The 21,406-nt window shown below is 49.4% G+C and overlaps 1 protein-coding gene across 2 annotated transcripts in view; it reads left to right on the top strand.

Annotated features, from left to right (window-relative positions):
• Ccdc60 (coiled-coil domain containing 60) overlaps positions 1-21,406 on the top strand; it is a 165,145-nt gene that overhangs the window by 120,325 nt on the left and 23,414 nt on the right. For both annotated transcript variants that reach the window (NM_001439835.1, NM_001034945.3), the window contains 3 exon segments: positions 3,309-3,416; positions 14,925-15,015; positions 18,892-19,108. In NM_001439835.1, coding sequence (NP_001426764.1) covers positions 3,309-3,416; positions 14,925-15,015; positions 18,892-19,108 — 416 coding nt within the window.

A 21,406-nucleotide genomic window follows, 5' to 3' on the forward strand; every position in this document is an offset into this window, starting at 1 on the left:
ACATTAGGGGAATGAAGGTCAGGTTTGACACTTGTCACAAGCTAGAGCAAGTGGTCTAGACCCAGCAGACGAAGGCATTTCCTGATGAGAGAGGCAGGCTCCACCCCACGGCAGGAGACCAGCATCATCGGGTTTTTGTACAGCAGGGATTCAGGAGGCTGGACTCAGATTCCAGCTCTAACGTTTGCTGGCCTTTTGACCTTCGATGAGTTTCCGGGTCCTTTATGCCTCAGTTTTTTCATTGGGAAAATAGGGATGCTGGTGGAACCCTCCTCCCAGATTCACAAGGATGAGAGTAGCCCATGGTTAGTGAACGAGTAGCCCTGTGCTCCCGGGGTACTCATAGCTACTATTGGGGCTGGGTTGTCACCACACATCAGTGGCCCTGATGAACATGTGTGAGATGCGCACCCCAAGCTATCAGCTCCAAAGCAGCGAGTCCCACTGTCTTCATGCGGTAAGCAGCGAGTCCCACCATCTCCGTGCGGTAAGCAGCTGTACACAGGCTGAATGCTGGCCAAGACTGTGACTTGCAGGTCCTTGAGAGCAAGGACAGAAAATAAACAAGTGGCTGCGATAAACAGGGACCTGGGGTGTAGAGACTCAGGGGAAACATAGGGATATCCTTGGCTAGTGCCTAATCCAAACCCAGAGAGATCAAGGTAGGCTTCCCAATGACCTTAAAGAAATGGGGTTTACTGTCTCAGAGTTCTGGGAAAGGTGCTGCCAGGGTCGGTCCCATCTTGACTGCACACAGCAGTCCTCTCTCTGCTTCCTCACAGTGACCTTTGCTGTGAGTGCCCTACTCTTCCATGCAGAACCTTTATGTGTCCACATCCCCCCTTTCTACTAAGACTGGATTAGAGCCCTCCAAAATGGCTTCCTTATAAAGAGGTGCCTCTTCAAAGGCCGTATCACCAAATACATTGGAGGTACTGGGGTTATAGTTTTAACATACAAATTTCAAGGTCCACAATTAAGCCCATGTGTCTAAGTTAGGGTTTTACTGCTGTGAACAGACACCATGACCAAGGCAAGTCTTATAAAGGACAACATTTAATTGGGCCTGGCTTACAGGTTCAGAGGTTCAGTCCATTATCATCAAAGGCAGGAGCATGGCAGCATCCAGGCAGGCATGGTGCAGGAGCTGAGAGTTCTACATCTTCATCTGAAGGCTGCTAGTGGAAGACTGGCTTCCAGGCAGCTAGGGTTAGGATCTTAAAGCTCCCTCCCACAGTGACACATCTACTCCAACAAGGCCACACCCACTCCAACAAGGCCACGCCTCCTGATAGTGCCACTCCCTGGGCCAAGCATATCCAAACCATGATAGGCGGTTTCGGGTTGGGGAGTTTGGAGATGTTAAACAAGGGCAGAGTGGGTCCATTTTGACTCATTCTGGGCAGTTTCATAAATCACTTAGGATGTAAGAGAGAATGGATGTGCGTGATCCTAGGTATGAGGAAGAAAGGAAGGGGGAGGGAAGAAGAGGGAGGGAAGGAAGGGAGGGAGGGAATGAATGAGTCTGACATTCAGAGGCCCCATGTCTCCAGTACCACCCCCCCCACAACCAAGCAGACTCCATCCATCCACCACTACACACCATTTACCCCCACCCCCACCCCCACTACACACATCCCATAGCCGAAACCTGCAGGGGCCCCTGTCCCAGCCTCTCACAACTTGTTAGTGTTACAATTAGAAAGTAGCATGGTGCTTAAGGCCCAGTAACAGGCATATTGACTTCATTGCCTAAATGCTGGACACAGAGCTACCAAGCTGCGTTGTCCCCTGCAATGGCACCCAAGACAAAACAAAGGAGAGGTGAGTCACACTTAGTAAATTACTAGAAGAATCTTGTTCTTTATCCAGATGGATGTGTGTATCGAAGACACACACATACACACGCACACACACACACACATACACACACACACATACTCACACATGCACGCGCGCGTGCACACACACACACACACACACACACACACAGAGTAGAGAGGAAGAGTGGAGGGCTCCCTAGTTTTCCTTGGATGTAACAGTTAATGCCCTAGCAAGAGAGGCTGAGGGTGGGGAGAGGTGGGACAGCTCTGTTCCCTATTAGAGGACCAGAAAGATGGCTCTCAGAATACCCTGGGACAGCTCCCCACAGGGTATGAGGTGAGATCTTCCTGGAAACTGAAGCCATCCTTTCCTGGGCCTGGGAGAACTGGACCTAGGAACCCCTGGGAGCAGCGGTCTGGGCAAGATGCAGTTTCAGGAAAGAGCCGTCAGGAAGCTGGGTAATTGAAGGCTCTTTTCCATTAGTGAAGGATGAGAACTCCTGGGGGAGGAAGCATATTCCAGGACTACACCTTGGTTCCAAGAAAACCACAGGCATTGGGTTAACCCTTTCCTGACCTCACTAACAGAGTGCCCACTACACACTGACTCCATTGGTACCCAGTCAGCTCCCTAAGGCCACCGTCTGTGGGCCAGGTCACTCCCTGGTTCAAACTCTCACTGGTGTTAGCTGTGTGACCTCTCAGAGCCTCAGGTCTCCCGCCAGATGCTGCACCCTGTCGTGATGTCATAAGCATCAAATCGAAATTCAAACACCATCTCTGCTCACAACTGAGTCACGTGACCTTGAGCAACACTGGCTCTACCTCTCTGAGCCTCAGTTTCCCCCTTGTCTAAAATACAGGTAATAATCCATGCCCCGCCAGGTTATTGGGAACCTTAAATAATGTGGAGAAAGTACAACAGTCGATATATAGTCCACTGTTGATAGTACGGGGTCCCCAGTGATCACAACTGCCAATCAGACGTACTGTTAAGCAGTGTGTTTTCTTTCATTGTTGAATGATGTGCCCGGTGTACTTTTCTTCAATCGCCAGCTACACTTCAGTCCTTCTAATACTGCTTCCCATTTCCAGGCTTTCTTACACCCTCAGGCTATTTACTGTGTTTCTAAAAAATCAGAATAATTATCAGACATCAGTGTAATATTAATCGTCTTCAAATTCTCATTTTTATCTGCCTGGGTCATGACCTCTAGCTAGGAGAGACTCCACCCACAACACTCAAATTCAGAGGAACTGGAACAGGATTCTCACGCTTTCAGTCTTGCTAGCTCGGTGGCATGGTCGTCTGACCTCCTTAAGCCCCTTGACCTCCAGTGTCCTCATATGCACAGTGGGACCAATGGGCATGTCGCACACAATGGGTACAAACCACTTACCTGTTTGCCAGCACACCCACTGAAGCCAGAGCAGCTGCAGTCTCTGTGAATGGTGTTCTAAAAAGGTACTCCTCTGTCTCCACAGGGATCCCCTCTTCCGCCAGCTATGTGCTCTCCACTGGCTTCTAGAGGCCCTGACTATCGACCACACCCACCACACCATGAGGCCTGTGATTGCCTGTTGGAACCCCAAGTAAGCCCAGCAGCCCTGCACCCAGCTACAACCTGGCACTCGCCCTGGTGGTGGTAAGGGGCGGGGACCTTATCCTTCCCTCCCTCCCTTCGGTTTGTTTGATGGGTGGTCTGCCTTAGGAGTTGATGCTGTCTGAGGGTGTAAATCCAGGTGAGTTGGAGCCAGCTCCTCTCCTCTCCCGAGAGCCCACTCTACACACGTCTTTACAAGCATCCCTGCCTGGTGCCGTATCGCAACATGATAGAGCTCAGTGGGACCATTTACACCACAGAAATGGGCAAGCTATACCAGCATGCTGTGGACCCACAGCTTTCTCTCTGGGCCTCCTCATGCTCTCACTGTGTCTCCTCAGCATTGTTCCCGGTCACTCCTTCACCTTAGCCACCTCCCATGTCCTTTCGCTGTTCCTTCTCCCCTCATTCTCAGTTTTTTCTCCTTTAGTCCAAGGGAATTTTGTTTACTTGCTTACTTGCTGGCTTGGGTTGGTTCATTGGTTGGTTGGTGGGAGGATAAATTGGGTTGGTTTATTGGTTCATTGGTGAGTGAGTTGGCTGGTTGGGTTGGTTTGTTGATTGGTTGGTGGGTAAGTTGGTTGGTTCATCAGTTGGATGCGGGTAAATTAGTTGATTGGATTGGTTCATTGGTTGTGGTTGGTGGGTAAGTTGGTTGGCTGGGTTGGTTCATTGGTTTGGTGGCGGTTAAGTTGCCTGGTTGGGTTGGTTCATTGGTAAGTAAGTTGGTTGGTTGGGTTGGTTTGTTGTCTGGTTGGTGGGTAAGTTGGTTGGTTGGGTTGATTCATTGGTTGGTTGGTGGGTGAATTGGTTGGATGAGTTGGTTCATTGCTCGTTTGGTTGGTATATACTTGGGATGGTTTGTTGGTTTATTGGTTTATTAGTGGATGAGTTGGCTGGTTAAATTGGTTCATTAGTTGGTTGGTTAAGTTTGTTGGTTAGGTTGGTTCATTGGTTGGATGGTTGGTAAGTTAGTTGGTTGGGCTGGTTTATTGGTTCATTGCTGTATAAGTTGGTTAGTTGGATTGGTTCATTGGTTGGTTGGTTGGTGGGTTTGTTAGTTAATTGGATAATGTTTGGCTGGCTAGTTTAATTTTGCTCATTGGAGATATATATAGATATAGATATAGATATAGATATAGATATAGATATAGATATAGATATAGATATCTTAGACCTCTGGAAAAACTGGGTACACCCAGATGGAAACTCCAGAGAATCTTGACTAAGTCTTGAAAATGTAAGCCATGTCACTGCCAGAGGGATGACCCATACAAGAGCTTTGAGGTCACGGTTTCAGGAGCTGTAGAGACAGTTTTCAGCCTATAGGCAGTTTTCAGCTTATAGAGATGCTATCTTTGGGAGTCCCAGATATTAGACAGAGTGAAACAACAGCAACGACTTGAGGAACTGGGTGAGCACAGTGAAGACTCACACTGAGAGAGGCTGGCTCTCCATCTCCTCCCTTGTTAGCTTTCCTCACCTGCAGCCCCAGTGCACTGACACTGAGCCCTTCTCACAGCCCCACCTCTCGAGTGAATCCAACTCTCCCACTCTTCCAAAATTGCAAGTCTTAATTAAATCCTTCCTCCCAAGGACACTGACCACCTCAAGTCCCTCAAGTCCCATCCCCACCTCATAAGTTGTCCTTGTCCCAGGACTGTGACAAAATATGTGACAGAAACAATAAGGAAGAAAAGTTTGCTTCACTCAGCATCTAAGGTCTAAGTCCATCCTCACAGGAGGGCCTGGTAGAGCAGCCAACCTCATGGCTGGCAGGAGGCAGAGCTGAGATATAACAGGAAATGACCAAAAGGCAAGACACATGTCCCCAAGGTCCTGCCCCCCCCAAACTACCTCCTCCAGCCAGGCTCCACCTTCCACAGTTCTCTACACAATGCTACTGTCTCTCTGTAGTCGAGTTTGAACCCAGGGCTGGGGAGATGGCTTGTTGGTTAAGAATGCAGCTGCTCTTCCAGCCATCCAGGGTTTGGTTAGCAGCATCCACATGGCAGCTCATAAAAAGTCTGTGCCTCAAGACCAAGGGATCTGATGCCCTCTTCTGGCCTCCTCTTGTGTTAGCTGCATATGGTGCGTGTACGCAACGCATTCAAAAATTTGAATCCATCAAATAATGAAAGTCTTCATGTTCTGGAGACATCCCCACAGATACACCAAGTGGGTATAAAGTATTGATCTCCTAGGAAACTCCCAGTCCCCTCATGTTGGCGATCAATATTTATCAACCCAAGAACTGGTATAAACTCATCTCAAACACAGCCATGAGCATAAACCAGTCACCTACCCCAAAGCTAGTAATTCCAATGGGCTTTGTGTCTGAAATAAGTTTTGGTGTCTGGGAAGCACTCTCCCCTCCCACTGCTTTCTCCTAACCATGTCATCCCAGTCATTTCAAAATGTCTGTGTAGTTTCCAGAGTTTGCATAAGTACTGTGACCTTAACAATAACTTCCCAGGGGGCTGGAGAGATGGCTCAGTGGTTAAGAGCGCCGACTGCTCTTCCAGAGGTCATGAGTTCAATTCCCAGCAACCACATGGTGGTTCACAACCATCTGTAATGGGATCCGATGCCCTCCTCTGGTGTATCTGAAGACAGCTACAGTGTACTTGTATATGATAAATAAATAAATCTTTAAAAAAAAACAATAACTTCCCAGGGATGGGGCGATGGTCCTCCGTGTAAGGTACTTTCTGTATAAGCAAAGACCTAAGTTCAGATCCCCACAGTTGACTAAAAATCCAGGCATGTAGCCCCAGCTTGTTCATGCTTGTGACCCCAGCACTGAGGAGCAGATAGGTAGATTCCAGGACTAGCTGGCCATCCTGCCAAGACGAAATGGTGAGCTCCAAGTGCAGGATGATAGCAGTGGAGGAAGACGTCCACTGTTAGCCTCTGACCTCTGCATGCACCAACAGAGTTACATGTACCCCACACATGCCTACACATGCACATACACACAGGCATACATCACACACACCAAAAATCAATTCATTAAAAAAATACATTCATGAATCATCTATCTTCCTTTCAAATAAAACTGCCCAAGCTTAAGTTAATATGGTGTTCTCTTGCAAAAACTTGCCCCAAACCCCACATTGTAAATATATAAGGTGTGAAGGTTTTGCCACCATGTTGGAAATCCCTGCCTTGTGTGCAAACCCCTCCGTAAGGGTGTAAGGTGCTGTGTCCCACATCTTTGTGGCACATCCCTCTTGTGAATACGCACACAAGTACAGCATCATCCTCAGCAACGTGTGGTCATCTTTCCACAGCACTGCATGCTTAACGCAGAAAAGAATTCCCTGCAGGGAATTCTCCCGAGTAGATGAAGAAGCAGATCAAGTCTCTATGGACAGATACTGGCACTGCTCCCAAATTCTCCACATTAAAACCCATGCTTCACAGAAAGCCAGGTGCATCTCATTCATGGCCAATCGCAAAGGTTTCTTGGGGCTGGGTTCTGGGAATCACAACTTTAGGCCAAAGCAACATGGAGGTTTGTTTCCCACACTTGATTGCTTGTACTGTCTAAAGACACAAGCCTCTGAGCCCAAAGATACCCAACATCACTTCGCCCCTCAGCACATCACCTGCCCCAATAATTTTCTTTTGACACATGGACACCCCTTCTTCCACAAGGAAGGAAGCTGATCATGGAGGACTTGCGTCGGAATGATATGACAGTCAACCTGCACTGCCTTTGATTGCTCTCAGAAATGTGCTCAGGACAGGGGCACGAGTTGTCACCATCAATAAAAAGAAGTAAGGTCGGGCTGGGGATTTAGCTCAGTGGTAGAGCGCTTACCTAGGAAGCGCAAGGCCCTGGGTTCGGTCCCCAGCTCCGAAAAAAAGAACCAAAAAAAAAAAAAAAAAGAAGTAAGGTCACACTCAGAGGAGCCAGTATTTTAGCAGCATGCATCAGGGCAGAATCCACCAAAGATCTAAACATGTCTGGCTCTCTATAGACAGAACCAGGACCAGACCTGGGCACCAGAGGGAGATGACATCTGAAGGATCTGCCTGGCTTTGTCATCTGTGGACCCTTCCCTCTATGTAGGAAGTTTCAAGCTCAGAGCGGGAGACATGATTGCAGAGCTTTAAGTTACCTGTTCCCGGGACTGGAGAGATGGCTCAGCGGTTAGGAGCACTGACTGCTCTTCCAGAGGTCCTGAGTTCAATTCCCAGCAACCACATGGTGGCTCACAACCATCTGTAATGGGATTTGGCGCCCTCTTCAGGTGTGTCTGAAGACAGTGACAGTGTACTCATATACATTAAATAAATCTTTAAAAAACCAGAGCTCAGAGACCCATGATTTGAAAACCTCACCATGGCCGTTTCAAGATGGTGAATGTGGTGTGGTGTGGTTGAACTTGGAGTTGAGAGAGGCTGTGATATTCTTGTCAACTTGACTACTTCTGGAATTAACCTCAAAACTGGAGGGTCACTTCTATAAGGGACGTTTGCTTAATTTAAAGTAGGAAAATGTACTTCCTAGCCTGGATCTGTGAAGGAGGAAGCCAGCTTTAACCCAGATGTGGCCTGGGAAGCACATACCCCTCTGCCATGCCGTTGCTGTCAGCCTACACAAGGACACACAAGAAGGAAGCGTTTGCCCACTGCCTGCTTGCCCTTGCTCTCACTGGCAAGTCCAGCTCTTCATCGGCATGAGAGCCTGCTTCTTCAGGGTCCTGGTGCACACTGAAGACCAGCCGAGACATACAGCCTCATGGACTGAACTACTAGACTCTTCAACTTTCCGTTCATAGGCCGCCATTGTCAGATTAGCTGGACCACAGCCTGTCAGTCATCCTAATAAATCCCCTTTCTATATATCTAGAGAGAGGTTAACTTTGTAAGTCATGTTACTCTAGAGAACCCTGACTAACACAAAAGCAACATGCTTCAGCTCTTAATAGCCAGGGGAAACCATACAATCTGGCCCCAGCAACCACCATATAGATATGTTATTATTGTTGTTAATTATAGGGTTAAATTCTCTGGGAAGTACCTAAAAACATTTTAGTTACCCGGAAAACAGGACGCCTCCTCCTGGATGCTTACTCTGACTCTGGAAGGTCACGTGACAACGACCACAACTCATCACTCGAACTTCCCAACCTTGAGGGTGTGTTCCTAAAACCCAGGTGGACTTGAATGACTGCAGCCAAGGGTTTTGGCGTAATTGGTCCAGCATCCCCAACTCATTGCCATAGTTGAGAGAGAAGGACCTCAAGTTCAAGAACTCTCCTGGGCAATTTAGCATGAATACATCTCAAAACCAACGAAAAAGGGCCCTTGAGGTATACATCTTAGCCAGTTGATCACGTGCAAAGGCCCTAGCTGAGACCCCCAGTACTGAAGGAAGAGGTGGGAAGTTTAGGGCCAACACCTAGGTGAGTCCACACCTGCCACATGCTAACTGTGCGATCTTAGCAAGTCGGTTAAGGCCCCTGGGCTGTTTCATCACCTATCCCAGAGGAGTTATTCTTAAGATGAGGCAAGTCCACGTCTAATGTACTGACTAGTCTTACACCAGCTTTACACACAAGCTAGAGTTATCTAAAAGAAGGAACCTTCATTAAGAAAATACCCCCATAAGATGCAGCTGTAAGGCATTTTCTGAATTGGTGATTGATGGGAGGGCCCAGTCCACTGTGGGCGGGGCCATCCCTGGGCTGGTGCTCCTGGGTTCTATAAGAAAGCAGGCTGAGCGAGTCATGGGGAGCAAGCCAATAAGCAGCACCCTCCATGGCCTCTGCACCAGCTCCTGCCTCCAGGTTCCTGCCCTGTGTGAGTTCCTGTCCTGACTTCCCTCAGTGATGAACAGGGATATGGAAGTATAACCTGAATAAACCCTTTCCTCCCCAACTTGATGTTTGGTCATGATGTTTCTACACAGAAAAAGAATCCCCCTAAGAGATCTAGGAACACAGTGAACATTCTTTCTGTGACAGACTTTGAAGATAAAAATCTCTAATTAAAGCACAGTTGGAGCCAAGCCCATCAGCATCTCAGACACCTCAAGCTAGGAAAGAATTAGCATTGGAGGAGAATTCTACCACCAACAGATGAGATCCATGGTGACCGGACAGACACACAGACAGATATACAGATGCGGGGGGGGGATGGCTACACCGGTCCTCACCAGTGATGGCAAGTCCCATGGAACAGAGGGAGAAGGCAGCCACTGATCTACCGTGCAGGAAGAACATGGCACACGCACAATTAAGCCTTGTTACCTCAGGCTGTCCCAGAAAAAATGGTGTAAGCTTTGTCAGAAAACCAGCTGGGTGGGAGATTGGCTTTCATAAGCTAGTGGTCACATATATGCTGCTTGCTTTGTACTCTGTGGAAAACCCCATGACTGGAAAGTTTCTCAAGCTATGGGCGGGGCTAAGAATCTGCATTCTATCTAGCTCCCAGCAATCTAACTGTTATTAAGAGTCCAGACACTCAGTGCTAGTGACCCCTCGTCCCCAGGTAGGGCCTCCTCCTAAAGGTTCCTAAAGCCAAACAGCACCACCAGGTGGGGACAGGCTTCCAGAACATGATCCCGCAGGCTCCAATTCAACCTTAAACATACAGCAAGTTTTCTCTTATAAAATAGTTTCAGGAGCTGGAGAGATGGCTCGGGAGTTAAGAGCACTGGCTGCTCGTGAGTTCAATTCCCAGCAACCACATGGTGGCTCACAACCATCTGTAATGGGATCCGGTGCCCTCTTCTGGTGTGTCAGAGACAGTGTGCTCATACGTAAATAAATCTTTAAAAGAATTTCTGCAGGTGCAATTTTGCAACTAAATGCATGCCGTCTGACTTAACAGAAGACACACCCGTCCATATCCAGACCCTCCCTGCCTCGGAGGTTATCAATAACTAAACAGACTCAACATCCTTCCAAGTCTAAGTCGCTTCACCACTGTGAAAGACACAGCAGCATTCTGAGCAGCGCACCTGAGCAGCGGCTTCCTAATGTAACTGTTTTTATATTTAAACGGGGCTCTCTTCTCGCGTGGGTCTGCTCCCAACCACCGCTGGGAACATCACAGCAAAAGAAGCCCCCCCCCACTACCCACTGGAGCTCCTGTCCCAAGGAAGGGGCTGGATGATGCAAACCACAGAAAACTCGCAAAGGCCCAGGTGATGGCGAGGTGGAGAGGTAACCCAGAAGCCAAGAGTGCTTGTTGGTCCTGCAGAGGAGCAAAGTTTGGATCCCAGCACCCACCTACGACACTCTCCCCTGACCTCTCTGTGAGTCGCACAGACATGCGTGCAGGTAAAAACACTCATAAAATCATGAGGAACGATGGGTGCTCTGGCTGTGATGGGGTACAGGCTTGTTTCTCAGTTTGATCATCGAGGAAAACTCTCCTAGGATGGGCTTCCTGGAGAAATATCTGACTCACACACGCTCTCCTCTCCCAAGCCAATGCAACAATATCAGTTCCCACTGTGGTTCTCAAGCCAACGTCTCAGGAAAGAACACAGCAGGATCATCTGGTCACTTTATTTCTGAAGAAGCAGGACAGGGCTACCCAGCCTGAAACAGCCCAAGAGCTTGGACCACTGGACCCTCCCTGGTGTGTGTAATCTGCACCTCTTCCTCCTGCCTCCTCTTCCCCAAGCGTATCCTAACCTAACCCAGGAGATTCTCATCTTGAGAAGAGGGCGCTTCACCCAGAGTTAGAGGCGGGGGACTGAGAGAGAGCAAAGCATTGGAGAAAATTGCTCTGATTGCCCCGACAGATAGACATCGTCAAGTGACCTCCGAGAGCAAAATATGCTCAAAGGACGCAGCTTAAAGAGCTGAGCCTCTGCCGAATGCTCTCTTCCCTTGATTTCTGGGAAACAGGCGCCCCCAGACCGTGTCAGCAGGGGGAAATTATGGTCTGAAAATCACAGCTCTCTCCCCTTGAGAGCTGGCCACCCCACCTCGCTTTCCACTACTGTCAGCTCCCTCCGAGAAGAAAGGCTGTTATCCTTGCTAATAGCCAAGCTGAATTCGCCCGTTTGAGAGCCATTTTCTCTTCACATCCACTGCAATCTCATGGCCCAGCTAATATCCCCAGCCCCATCTTACAGATGGAGACCCTGGGGCTGGGGAAGCTAAGCAGCCCTGTGCAAAACCACGCTCGCGTAAAAAGTACTGGGTCAGGCAGACTCCAGCCCGACAACAGGTTCTGACATGCAGACAGCCGCCTGAGATCCCCAGTCAGTAAGCCGGTCAGATGTGACAACTGAACAACCATCACTTCCTCTTCCCGGCCACTGAAGCTGGCTTCTGGGTCTGCTTCTGTATCCAACACCAGCCATCACTCGCTATAGCCATGAGGGAGAGGTCTTGCCTAACCCAAGTCCCTACTCTCAGCCAAGCAGAACATGGAATCTGGCTAGCAGACCATTTGCCCAAGGAGGTCACTCTATGCTCATATATGTTTTAAACAAAGTAAGTCACAGAGAGACAAAGGACTTCGGGGACACAGGTGAGGGTAGTGGGTTCCATTTGGCGAACAGAGCTAGTAAAGAAGGTTCCCCAACTGGCTTTCGGCCTCATCAGCAAGATGAGCAGTGAACTTCCCCGCTCCAGCTGTGTTTGATCTCTCCTCCCCGCCCACTGATCTTCCTTTTGGGTTTATTTGCTACTGAGAGCGAAACATCAGAGAGCCCAAGCTTGTCTAACCTGGCCTCTCCTTTATCAATGGCTTTGCAGAGGCGGTGCCGAGGGCTGCAGCAGGTCTGCAGGGATCCGGCTGCTTCTCTAGTTCATTTAGCCTGCCGCTTGAAGTTGCAATAGACTTCAGGTCGCCTCGGAAGTCGTCGGCATTAGCGGAAGGCTTCTATCTCCCCGACTGGACCTGAATATTTAAGATTTCGAAAGCTTGGCTGGGCCCAGATTTAATTTTGAAAGGGAAAGGGTGTTGCTTTTGAACTTCAAGAAGGAGCTGGCAGCTCAGCGGGGGCTGCCTTAGCAAAGAAGAAAGCCAGAAGCCCTGGCTCATGAAAGACACCGTGGAACACCAAGGCCGCCTATTGGTTAGCTTGCAACCAGGCTTCAGAAGGGCCGCTGCTTAAACGCTGCATAAGGCTGGAGAGGGGCTCCCTCCTCCAGTTGGGTTTTAAACATTCCCTAATTTGATTACTCGAGGGAAAAGCAAGCAGAACGGACTCAAATGAGCTTCTCTGTTCATTATTCAGAACTCTTTACTGTGTTACTCAAATATAAAGTCTTACAAAAGGCTTGGAGGCATATCCTGCCCCCACCTCAGCCCCGTTCCCATTCTGAAATGTGTTCTTATATCATGGTTCTGACCTCCTAGACATCCAACAGATCCTGCCTCTGGGGCAAAAGAGCCCCTCTCCTTATTGGTGACAGCCTGTGGATCTGCTACTCATAAGAAGCCAGCCTTAAGTTCAGTTCATCTGACTATTCTCCTCCCCTGTGTCTGAATACTTTGATCCGCAGCCATCCTGCGGGCAGACTCTGACAAGCCTGGACACTGAATGACATCCCCCAACCCCAGCCATCAAAGTCGCTCTGATCACTTCATCCCCTCAAATCCCTGCTCCATACAGGCTGAGAGCCAGCCAAGTACATCACGGGTCTCCTGCACCCAAAACTATCCCGCAGAGAAAACAGGGCTTTAAAGGAATGGTTGAATGGATGATGAGATGTATGAATGAGTAGGAATGTGGATGGATGGATGGGCGTGTGAAGAGGTACGTGTAGGTGAGTGGGAGGCTGGATGGGTGTGTGGTTAGGTGGGTGGGTGGATGGATAATGGATAGATGGATAATGGATGGATGGGTGGGTGGCTGGGTGGGTGGATGGATGAGTGGATGGATGGATGGATGGATGGGTGGATGGATGGATGGATGGGTGGATGGATGGATGGATGGATGGGTGGGTGGATGGATGGATGGATGGATGGATAGATGGATGGATGGGTGGATGGATGGGTCGGTGGATGGGTGGATGGATGGATGGATGGATGGATGGGTGGATGGATGGATGGGTGGATGGATGGATGGATGGATGGATGGGTGGATGGATGGATGGATGGGTGGATGGATGGGTCGGTGGATGGGTGGATGGATGGGTGGGTGGCTGGGTGGGTGGATGGATGAGTGGATGGATGAGTGGATGGATGGATGGATGGATGGATGGATGGATGGATGGATGGATGGATGGGATGGATGGAAACATAGGTAGACAGTAAGTAGATGGATGGATAAGATAGATAATGAAAGAATAGGATAGAAAATTTGATAAGCCAATTGATTGTTTGTACGGGTAGTTAGATCATACAGTGAGATTACCCACTTGTGAACCAGTGAAGACTCAAGGTCCCATAACCATTAAATTCAGAATCTAAAGGCTCCCCTGATCTCAGCTTTTTCAGAACTCCTTTGGTCATGAAATCAGACCCAAATCCAAAATGAACCAAACTGAAGCTTAACGTGGAACTCCAATTTTAGAGTCTTAAATATCCACATACTATATTCAACACGTTAGTGTGTTTCACTATAAGAGCCTTCCCCGAATCCATTGGAAGGGTTATAGTTATACGGGTACGTGCAGCGTATCCCACTGAAGAGCCCCACTATAGTAAATTCGATGACATGGCTGTAAGGGAGCAATCACCCACAGAGCCCTTCGGGGATTTAGTCTCTTATCCAGAAAGTTCCCACCTGGGGAGGGCATGGTGTTGTAAGGCCTGAAACTCATTCTCAGGGAGGAGGAGGGCATTGTAATAATAATGATGATGGTGATGATAATAATAATAATAATTCAAGATCATGGTATAAGAGAGGCACAGAGCCCTGGGGCAAGGATCCCTGCGTCTGGTCTTCTCCTTGGCTGCATAGGGGGTGATAATGAATCTGGCTTACTGAGATAGTGACGATAGTGACGGAGATGACCCCGTGAGTGCCCGGGAGCATCTGACATGGAGCCTCTCACATAACTACTCACCAGTAAACCTCAGACCAGGGGCTTCATCTTGTAGCTCACCACACCCCTGCCTACTCTCCCCGCCCCCACCCCCCCATCCCCAGCTGTGCTGTGCTGTGCTGTGCTCCTGACATTGCTGCCCATGATCAACACACAAGGCACAGCCAGAAATAAGCTCACCTCCAGGTCCAGCCCTGGCATAACTGCAGTCAGACCCTGGACTCCATGATGTCCAAGTCCAGAACACAAATAGATACAGAATCCATGCAAATGTATCCCGTCTTCCTCAGTCCTCACTTCGGAAATGGTGGTCCCTCTCAGCCTTCAGTTTGTTCCCTTCAAAAGACCCATCTATGGAGAACTGCCCCACACACACTTCAAAAGCAGCAGGGGAGAAAACCATCCCAGAGACCAGCCACTAGTCAGCCCAAATCTATGTTTCCATAGGGGACAGGTGAGGGGCGGGGCCTTGTACTAAACCAAGACTCTGCAAATTGAAACTCATTCAGCTATTCCTCACACAGGGACCCCGGTGGCAGCAAGAGCACGATAAAGAAGATTAACAAGGACAAGTCCATGGGGCAGAGGTGGGATCACTTCGTCACGGCACCCAAGGTAACCAGAGTCCACACTCATATGAGAGCCCAGGCCTCAGGCAGGGGGAGAAGTGGGCGTCCCACAGTCTCTGAAGGGAAAGGCTTATTTATGTCTGTCTGTCTGGCTGGCTGGCTGGGTGGCTGTCCGGGTGGCTGTCTGTGAGACTGTCTTGGTGTCTGACTAGGTGTCTGACTAGGTGGCTGTGTAGGTGTCTGTCTGGGATGCTATCTAGCTGTCTGTCTAGGTGGCTGTCTGGATGGCTGTCTGGGTGGCTGTCTGAGTGGTTCTCCAAGCAAAGGAAATACCACATGCCAACGGTTGTTGGGGTCTTTTTGGTTTTGGTGTTGTTGTTTGGTTGGTTTGTTGGTTTTGTTGCTGTTGATAAATTTTAATTAAAATGGTTATCGGGGATTGTAGGAAAAATGACATTTGCCCAGACACACTGGAAGAAGAAAGGAAAGGGGAGGAGGGGTTCGATTGGCATCTGCTGCTTAGTTGAGATATCAAGAAGGAAACAAATTCATTTTATTCTTTCCTTTAACCAATAGGCTCTCTCTCCATCTCTGTCTCTCTCTGTGTATGTCTCTCTGTCTCTCCTTTCTCTGTCTCTCTTCCTCTGTCTCTGTCTCTCTGTCTCTCTGTCTCTCTTTGTCTCTCTTTGTCTCTGTCTTTCCCTCCCTCTCTCCCTCACCCCTCACTCCCCACTCCCCACTCCCCAGACAGTCTTCCAGGCCACACGCGTCTTCACTGTCAAGAGGTATTTCGAGGCCTGTTATCCTCAACCCAAAGTTCTGCCTTTCCCCCAAAGCTCATGAATCCCTCTACTCAACAAGCACAGGTGAAGCCACTATCAGCTGGGGTGCACAGCTGTGCAGCTGAGGTGCACACAGACCATGCCCCCTCACCCTCAGAACCAAACCAGCACCCACCTCCACCTACCCCATGCCAGTGAGCTCAGGGAAAGGATAAGTGCACTTTAAAGTGTGAAGACGGAAGCAGGCGAGATGGCTCAGAGGTAAGGGGGGCTTGCAGCCAAGGCTGATGTCCTGAGTTCGATCTCCAGATCCAGACCCAGCATGTTAGGAGGAGAGAGTACACACATACACACACACACATACACACACACACATACACACACACACACACACGCACACACATTGCTCCATGCTGCTCTTAATGTCCTCCAGGATACCATTCTTACGCAGTGATGGGAGTAGTAGCTGAAGCTCAGAGAGGCTGAGCGACGTGCATGGGGTCGCAGAGCTGGACCTTGGGCCTGTGTGTTCAACCTGGGGGTCTTCAGAGTCACGGTCCCCACTACAGGACCGTTTTACCACATCCTGCTCTTTTTGTCAGCACCCTCACAGACCCAAAAAGCAAGAGCCCATGTTTCCTCACACAAAGTTGCTATGGAGACACAGTGTACATCTATCTCTAGAGATACACAAAGCAGGAGAAACCATGAGCCTCAGTGGGGGAAAACGTGTCCTTCCAGAATGTTCGGTAAATGCTACTGTGGAATTCTTACAAGCAAATCTCCAGCAGACCCTGACAGTAGTGCAGTCCACGCCAGGGGTGGCAGAACACTGGAGCAGCCACTCTAGCTCCATCTACTTTGTGACCTTGGATGAACCCTTTCTTCTCACCTGACCTCAGTTTATCCCTCTGTAAAATGAAGATCTCGAAAGAGACCACAGCCAACAGTCCCCCAGTGGGTCTTTGGAAGGCACAGACATCATCAGTAGCATGCAGCATTCCTGGAGAGGGGAAATCTTGTCAATGGAAAAAAAAACAAAAAAAAAACAAAAAAACAAAACTCCTGTTGCCTAGAACACAGCAGGGAGTGGTGAGGTCGGTAGCAAAATGAAGCATGTGGAAAGGGTAGACTTGGGGAATCCCTATTACCCCCGTGCAAACGGGAGCCCAGGGCTCAAACATATAGGTTTTTCTCCAAGTTTATAATTAAAAACAAAAAGAAAAAGAGTGGCTAAACATGTCTCCCAGTGGGCATCCAACCCCTGCTTCTCAGAAAAGCATAAGGATTCACTCAAGGAAAGCTTCCCCTGTTACAGAAAAGGAAAAGAGAAAGATAGGGGGGAAAGCCAGGCCCTCCTGAGGCGGCAGAACATGGCAGCCGAGTCACATCACTGCTGAGCAAACTTAAATCAGGGAGAGTCGACAAAGGGCAAGGGTGGGCAGCACACTGGAGCGACCACACCTCTCCCAACAGTTTATCCCTGTCCCCCCACGGCTCTCAACAAATCAGAAGCGTCAGCCCTCCTCTAGGTCCCCAACTCCCCGCCCCGCTGGGGCAGCTAATTGAATGTCGATTAATGGACAACTTTAGGAACACAGATGAAATCCCAGCTCAGGGGAGGACTGCAGGCACAAAGGTCCTTTTGTGGCCACCTCGGTCCATTCCCCATTGTTTTATAAATGGGGAAACTGAGGCAGGGTGTTCTAGCCCCGCGGTGGGGAGTTCAAGGCTCCTTGCCAGACCCTTGATTGCCCCCAGAGACACGGGCCGTTAAGCCTTCAACAATGGCGTTGGTCTAAAGACTGTTCTCCAGTGCCAAGTGGCAGCTGAAGCAGGAAGGGGTGACCTCTACGTGCACAGGCGGCCCCTGAGCTCTGACATCCTCTCTCACCGGGTGGCAGGAGCTGTAGAGCTTCCTGTCAGGCTGACAACCACCCCACCCCACCCCCTCTCCAAGCTACAAAATCAGGGCAAGGGAAGCCTCCTGGCTGACGTAAGGTCTCACTGTTGATTGACTTTTCCCTCCCTCACTGTCCTCTCTGTGCGCTGCCTCTGAGAACTGCATAAACCAACCCAAACTCCAGCCCCCTCCGCCACCCCCCGCCCACCCACCCACCCACCCACACCCACACCCACACCCACCCATCCCATGCTGAAGCCTTTTTGTGCAAAATTTTGCCAAAAAAACAAAACAAACAAAGAAAAACCCCAAAAAATAAAACCTTGGGTAAGGGAACAAAGCAAAGAAAGAAATCTGAGGTAAGGAATCACCCCTCTCCTCCTTCCCCCCATCTTCTCCCTCTCCCTGTGCTTCTAGAGCAGAGAAGTTCTGCCTATAGTCAAGGCCCTGCAAGGCAGCTGAGCAAAGTATGACTAACACACTTGCACATCAACAGCAGTCAGTTCCAGCAGCAAACCTAGCATCATGGTGATAAATCTCAGTACAGCCTACAGGACCCTAGCTGTAGGGTCCCCACCGCCCCACCCCCCAGGACCTTAGAGGTTATGAGTTTCCTATAAAGAGGCTGTCAACCCAAGTCTCTCGAGCACTCTGATCTTAAAAGCTCTCAAGGGAAATTATTTCTGGGGCTGAGGAGATGGCTCAGTGAGTTGGAAGGCTTGCTGCACAGGCATAGAGGCTCAAGTTCAAATCCCCACCACCTCCATCAAAAGCCTGGCAGGTCAATGTGTGTGCTGTGTGCTTGTGACCCCAGCTCCACTGGGAGAGTGGTGGAGATTTCTGGCTGTCAGTGAGAGACTGTCTCTCAGGATTATTAGTAAGAAACAAGGGCACTTCCCGTGTCTTCTGATGGGCTTGGTTGCTTCAGGTCCAGCAGGCGCCCATGGTGTTCAGAAGGAGGCCAGGGAGGAATTAGCATCATTTGACCCTCACCTCAACCTCTGCAGCAACTCAAAATACCACTTTCTCCTCCCTTCCCTACTTCCTTCTTTACTTCCTCACTCCTTCCCTCCCTCCCTTCCTTCCTCCTCCCTTCCTTCTCCCCCTTCTGCCCCTCAACCTTCCTTCTCTCCCTTGCCCTTGTTCCCATCCCTATGGCTTCCTTTCCCTCCCTCCTCCCCCTTCCCATCTTCCTTCATCCTTTCTCACATCCTTCTTTCTTCTCTCTTTCCTTCAGACCAAGAAATTCAAAGCCCCTGCCATCCGCAGCTTAGCCACCCGCAAACCCAGCAGGCGAGGCTCCGCCCTCAGCCTGACTCGGACCAGTGGGGGCTCTTCTCCCCAGAGCAGCATGATGTCAGTGAACCCCAGCTCTGACGAGCCCACCGGCAGCAAAGACATCGAAGACAACGAGTCATCCTCCACTAAGCCGGAAGAGGAAGTTCTCCACTTCAGTAAGTCCCGCCTAAGAGCCGATGGAGGTTTGCCTTGATAACCCCAGGTTCTCGAGCCCCTCCTGCCCCACCTCTGATTCCTTTCAGCAGAGACACGGGGGTCAAAGGTCTCCATCATCTGGCTGTTTCAAAGCCTTTGGGTCCCTTCCCCTGACTCCCATCTCTGAGCCCAATGACCCATAAAGGCTGAAAATATCCCCTGTAAGTCATGCACCACTGTGAGCCATTTCCCCACGGCGATGCAGCCACAATCACCACTTAGCCCTATAACACATTAAAAATATTCTATTTACCTCAGTTTCTATAGAACACTTCACGAAGATAGAAGTTTTGACCAAGATATTTCTATCTTATTTCATTCTGCATTCTTCAAATCCAGTACCAGTTTCTATGCAGATTTACAGATGTGCCGTTTTTGCTTGTTTTAGAGGTGTGTGTGTGTGTGTGTGTGTGTGTGACAACACATGTTTATATAACCCAAGATGTCCTGCGACTCACAATCCACCTGCCTCAGTTTGCTGCTACCACCCCCCCACTTCAAAGCACCATACATTTTAACCATGCATGGTTAAATGTATGAGCCAATAAGTTTGTGACGTTGACAGAGTATACATCTGTGTATCTGTTGTCCCAGTCCAACTTTAAAACATTCCCAATCAACCCAGCAGAAGACATGGCCCACCATTGTCCCTCTCCCTCCCAAGACCGAACCTGAAGGGCCACAAATCTACTTTTTGCATAGCCTTTCTCTTATCAGCCACCTTTATAGCAGTTCACAAGGCAATTGTAGACTTCCTAGGAACCTCCTGAAAGCTATGGGTCTTCTTTTAAGAAAGAAATCTAAAACCACAAATGGGTCTATTTCACAAATCATGTCAAATATTCATCCCCAGAGTTCCCTGCATGGAGCAAATATAACAAGACATGGAGCAGGGACTCTGTGGGCAAGCACAAGGACTGGAGTTCAAATCCCCAGAACCACAAAGAAAAACAAAAGCCAGATGTGGAACCCAAGTGTCCATAATCCCAGCATTCCCACAGAGAAATGGGAGGCCAGGGCAAGAATTCCCAGGAGCTTATGAGCCACTGAGTCTCATATACACAGTAGAAAAATGACAGAGCTCCTGTTACAAGATGACATCTGACGGCTGAGCTGGGGCCAGCCCAGGAAGAACTGGCAAGGACTGGGTGTTGTTTAGATCCAAAGAGGTCAGAATGAACATAGAGTTTGGGTTGGGCCAGAGTAATCAGAACCAAAACCAAGCCAAACTCCAGAAGTGCAAGAAGGAGTCAGGACAAGTCAACAAGGGCCCAAGGAGGAGTCAGCACAAGTCAATGGGGGGCCCATGAAGGAGTCAGCACAAGTCAATGGGGGGCCCATGGAGGAGTCAGCACAAGTCAATGGGGGGCCCATGGAGGAGTCAGCACAAGTCAATGGGGGCCCATGGAGGAGTCAGGACAAGTCAATGGGGGGGGGCCAAGGGAGACTTGGAGCTCTCAAAGCTGCTCTCTGGGCAGATGCACTTCTCGAGACAGAGAGGGAGCAAGACAATGATTCTTCAGAATCAGTCTGTATGTGCTGAGCATCCATGATAAGGGAGGAATGAGGGATAGTACATTTAAGAAGGAAAACTGGGGTGGGAAACAAGAAAGCCATAAAGAACAGGATGACTTAGATCTCTAGTACTCAGAGGCCTGTGATAATGCTGACCTAGAGAACAGGCTCCGTCTTCTCCACAGCTTGGAGAGGTGACAGCTCAAACCAGGATGGTCCACAGAAGCCTTTCTCACCTCTCACCACGGTGCTGAGACATGAAGAGATGACACTGGGAAGGGGATCAAGGCTTGACAGTTTGTAACACTCTGCTCCTCGCCCTGCCCCCACTCGCTGATTTTTCTCCACATTGATCCGGATTGTTAAATACTGGACACAGTGACTTCCGAACCCCTACTCCCAGCCGAGCATCTTTCAGTCATACCCATGGCCTACAAGACAACTTATTCAGGATGCTGATAACTGGCATCCTGCTGGTTCAGACCTTCAGCAGCCCAGCTGACCTTCCTTTGTTCAGGAATAACATTCTATGTCATTTCCCTGTATACACACACACACACACACACACACACACACACACACACACACACACCTGGGGCTGATAGATATTCCCTTGATCTTCAAGCCCCAGTTCCGGTGCATCTAACCTCTCTGGACCCAATCAGGTCTTCTCTCTTCGAGTCCGTTGATACTTTTATTGAAGACTTCATTTTACTTTACTCTTTCCATCTCACGGTGTCAAA

Source organism: Rattus norvegicus, chromosome 12, assembly GCF_021556685.1.
Source record: "Rattus norvegicus strain SHRSP/BbbUtx chromosome 12, alternate assembly SHRSP_T2T, whole genome shotgun sequence".
Lineage (NCBI taxonomy): Eukaryota > Metazoa > Chordata > Mammalia > Rodentia > Muridae > Rattus > Rattus norvegicus.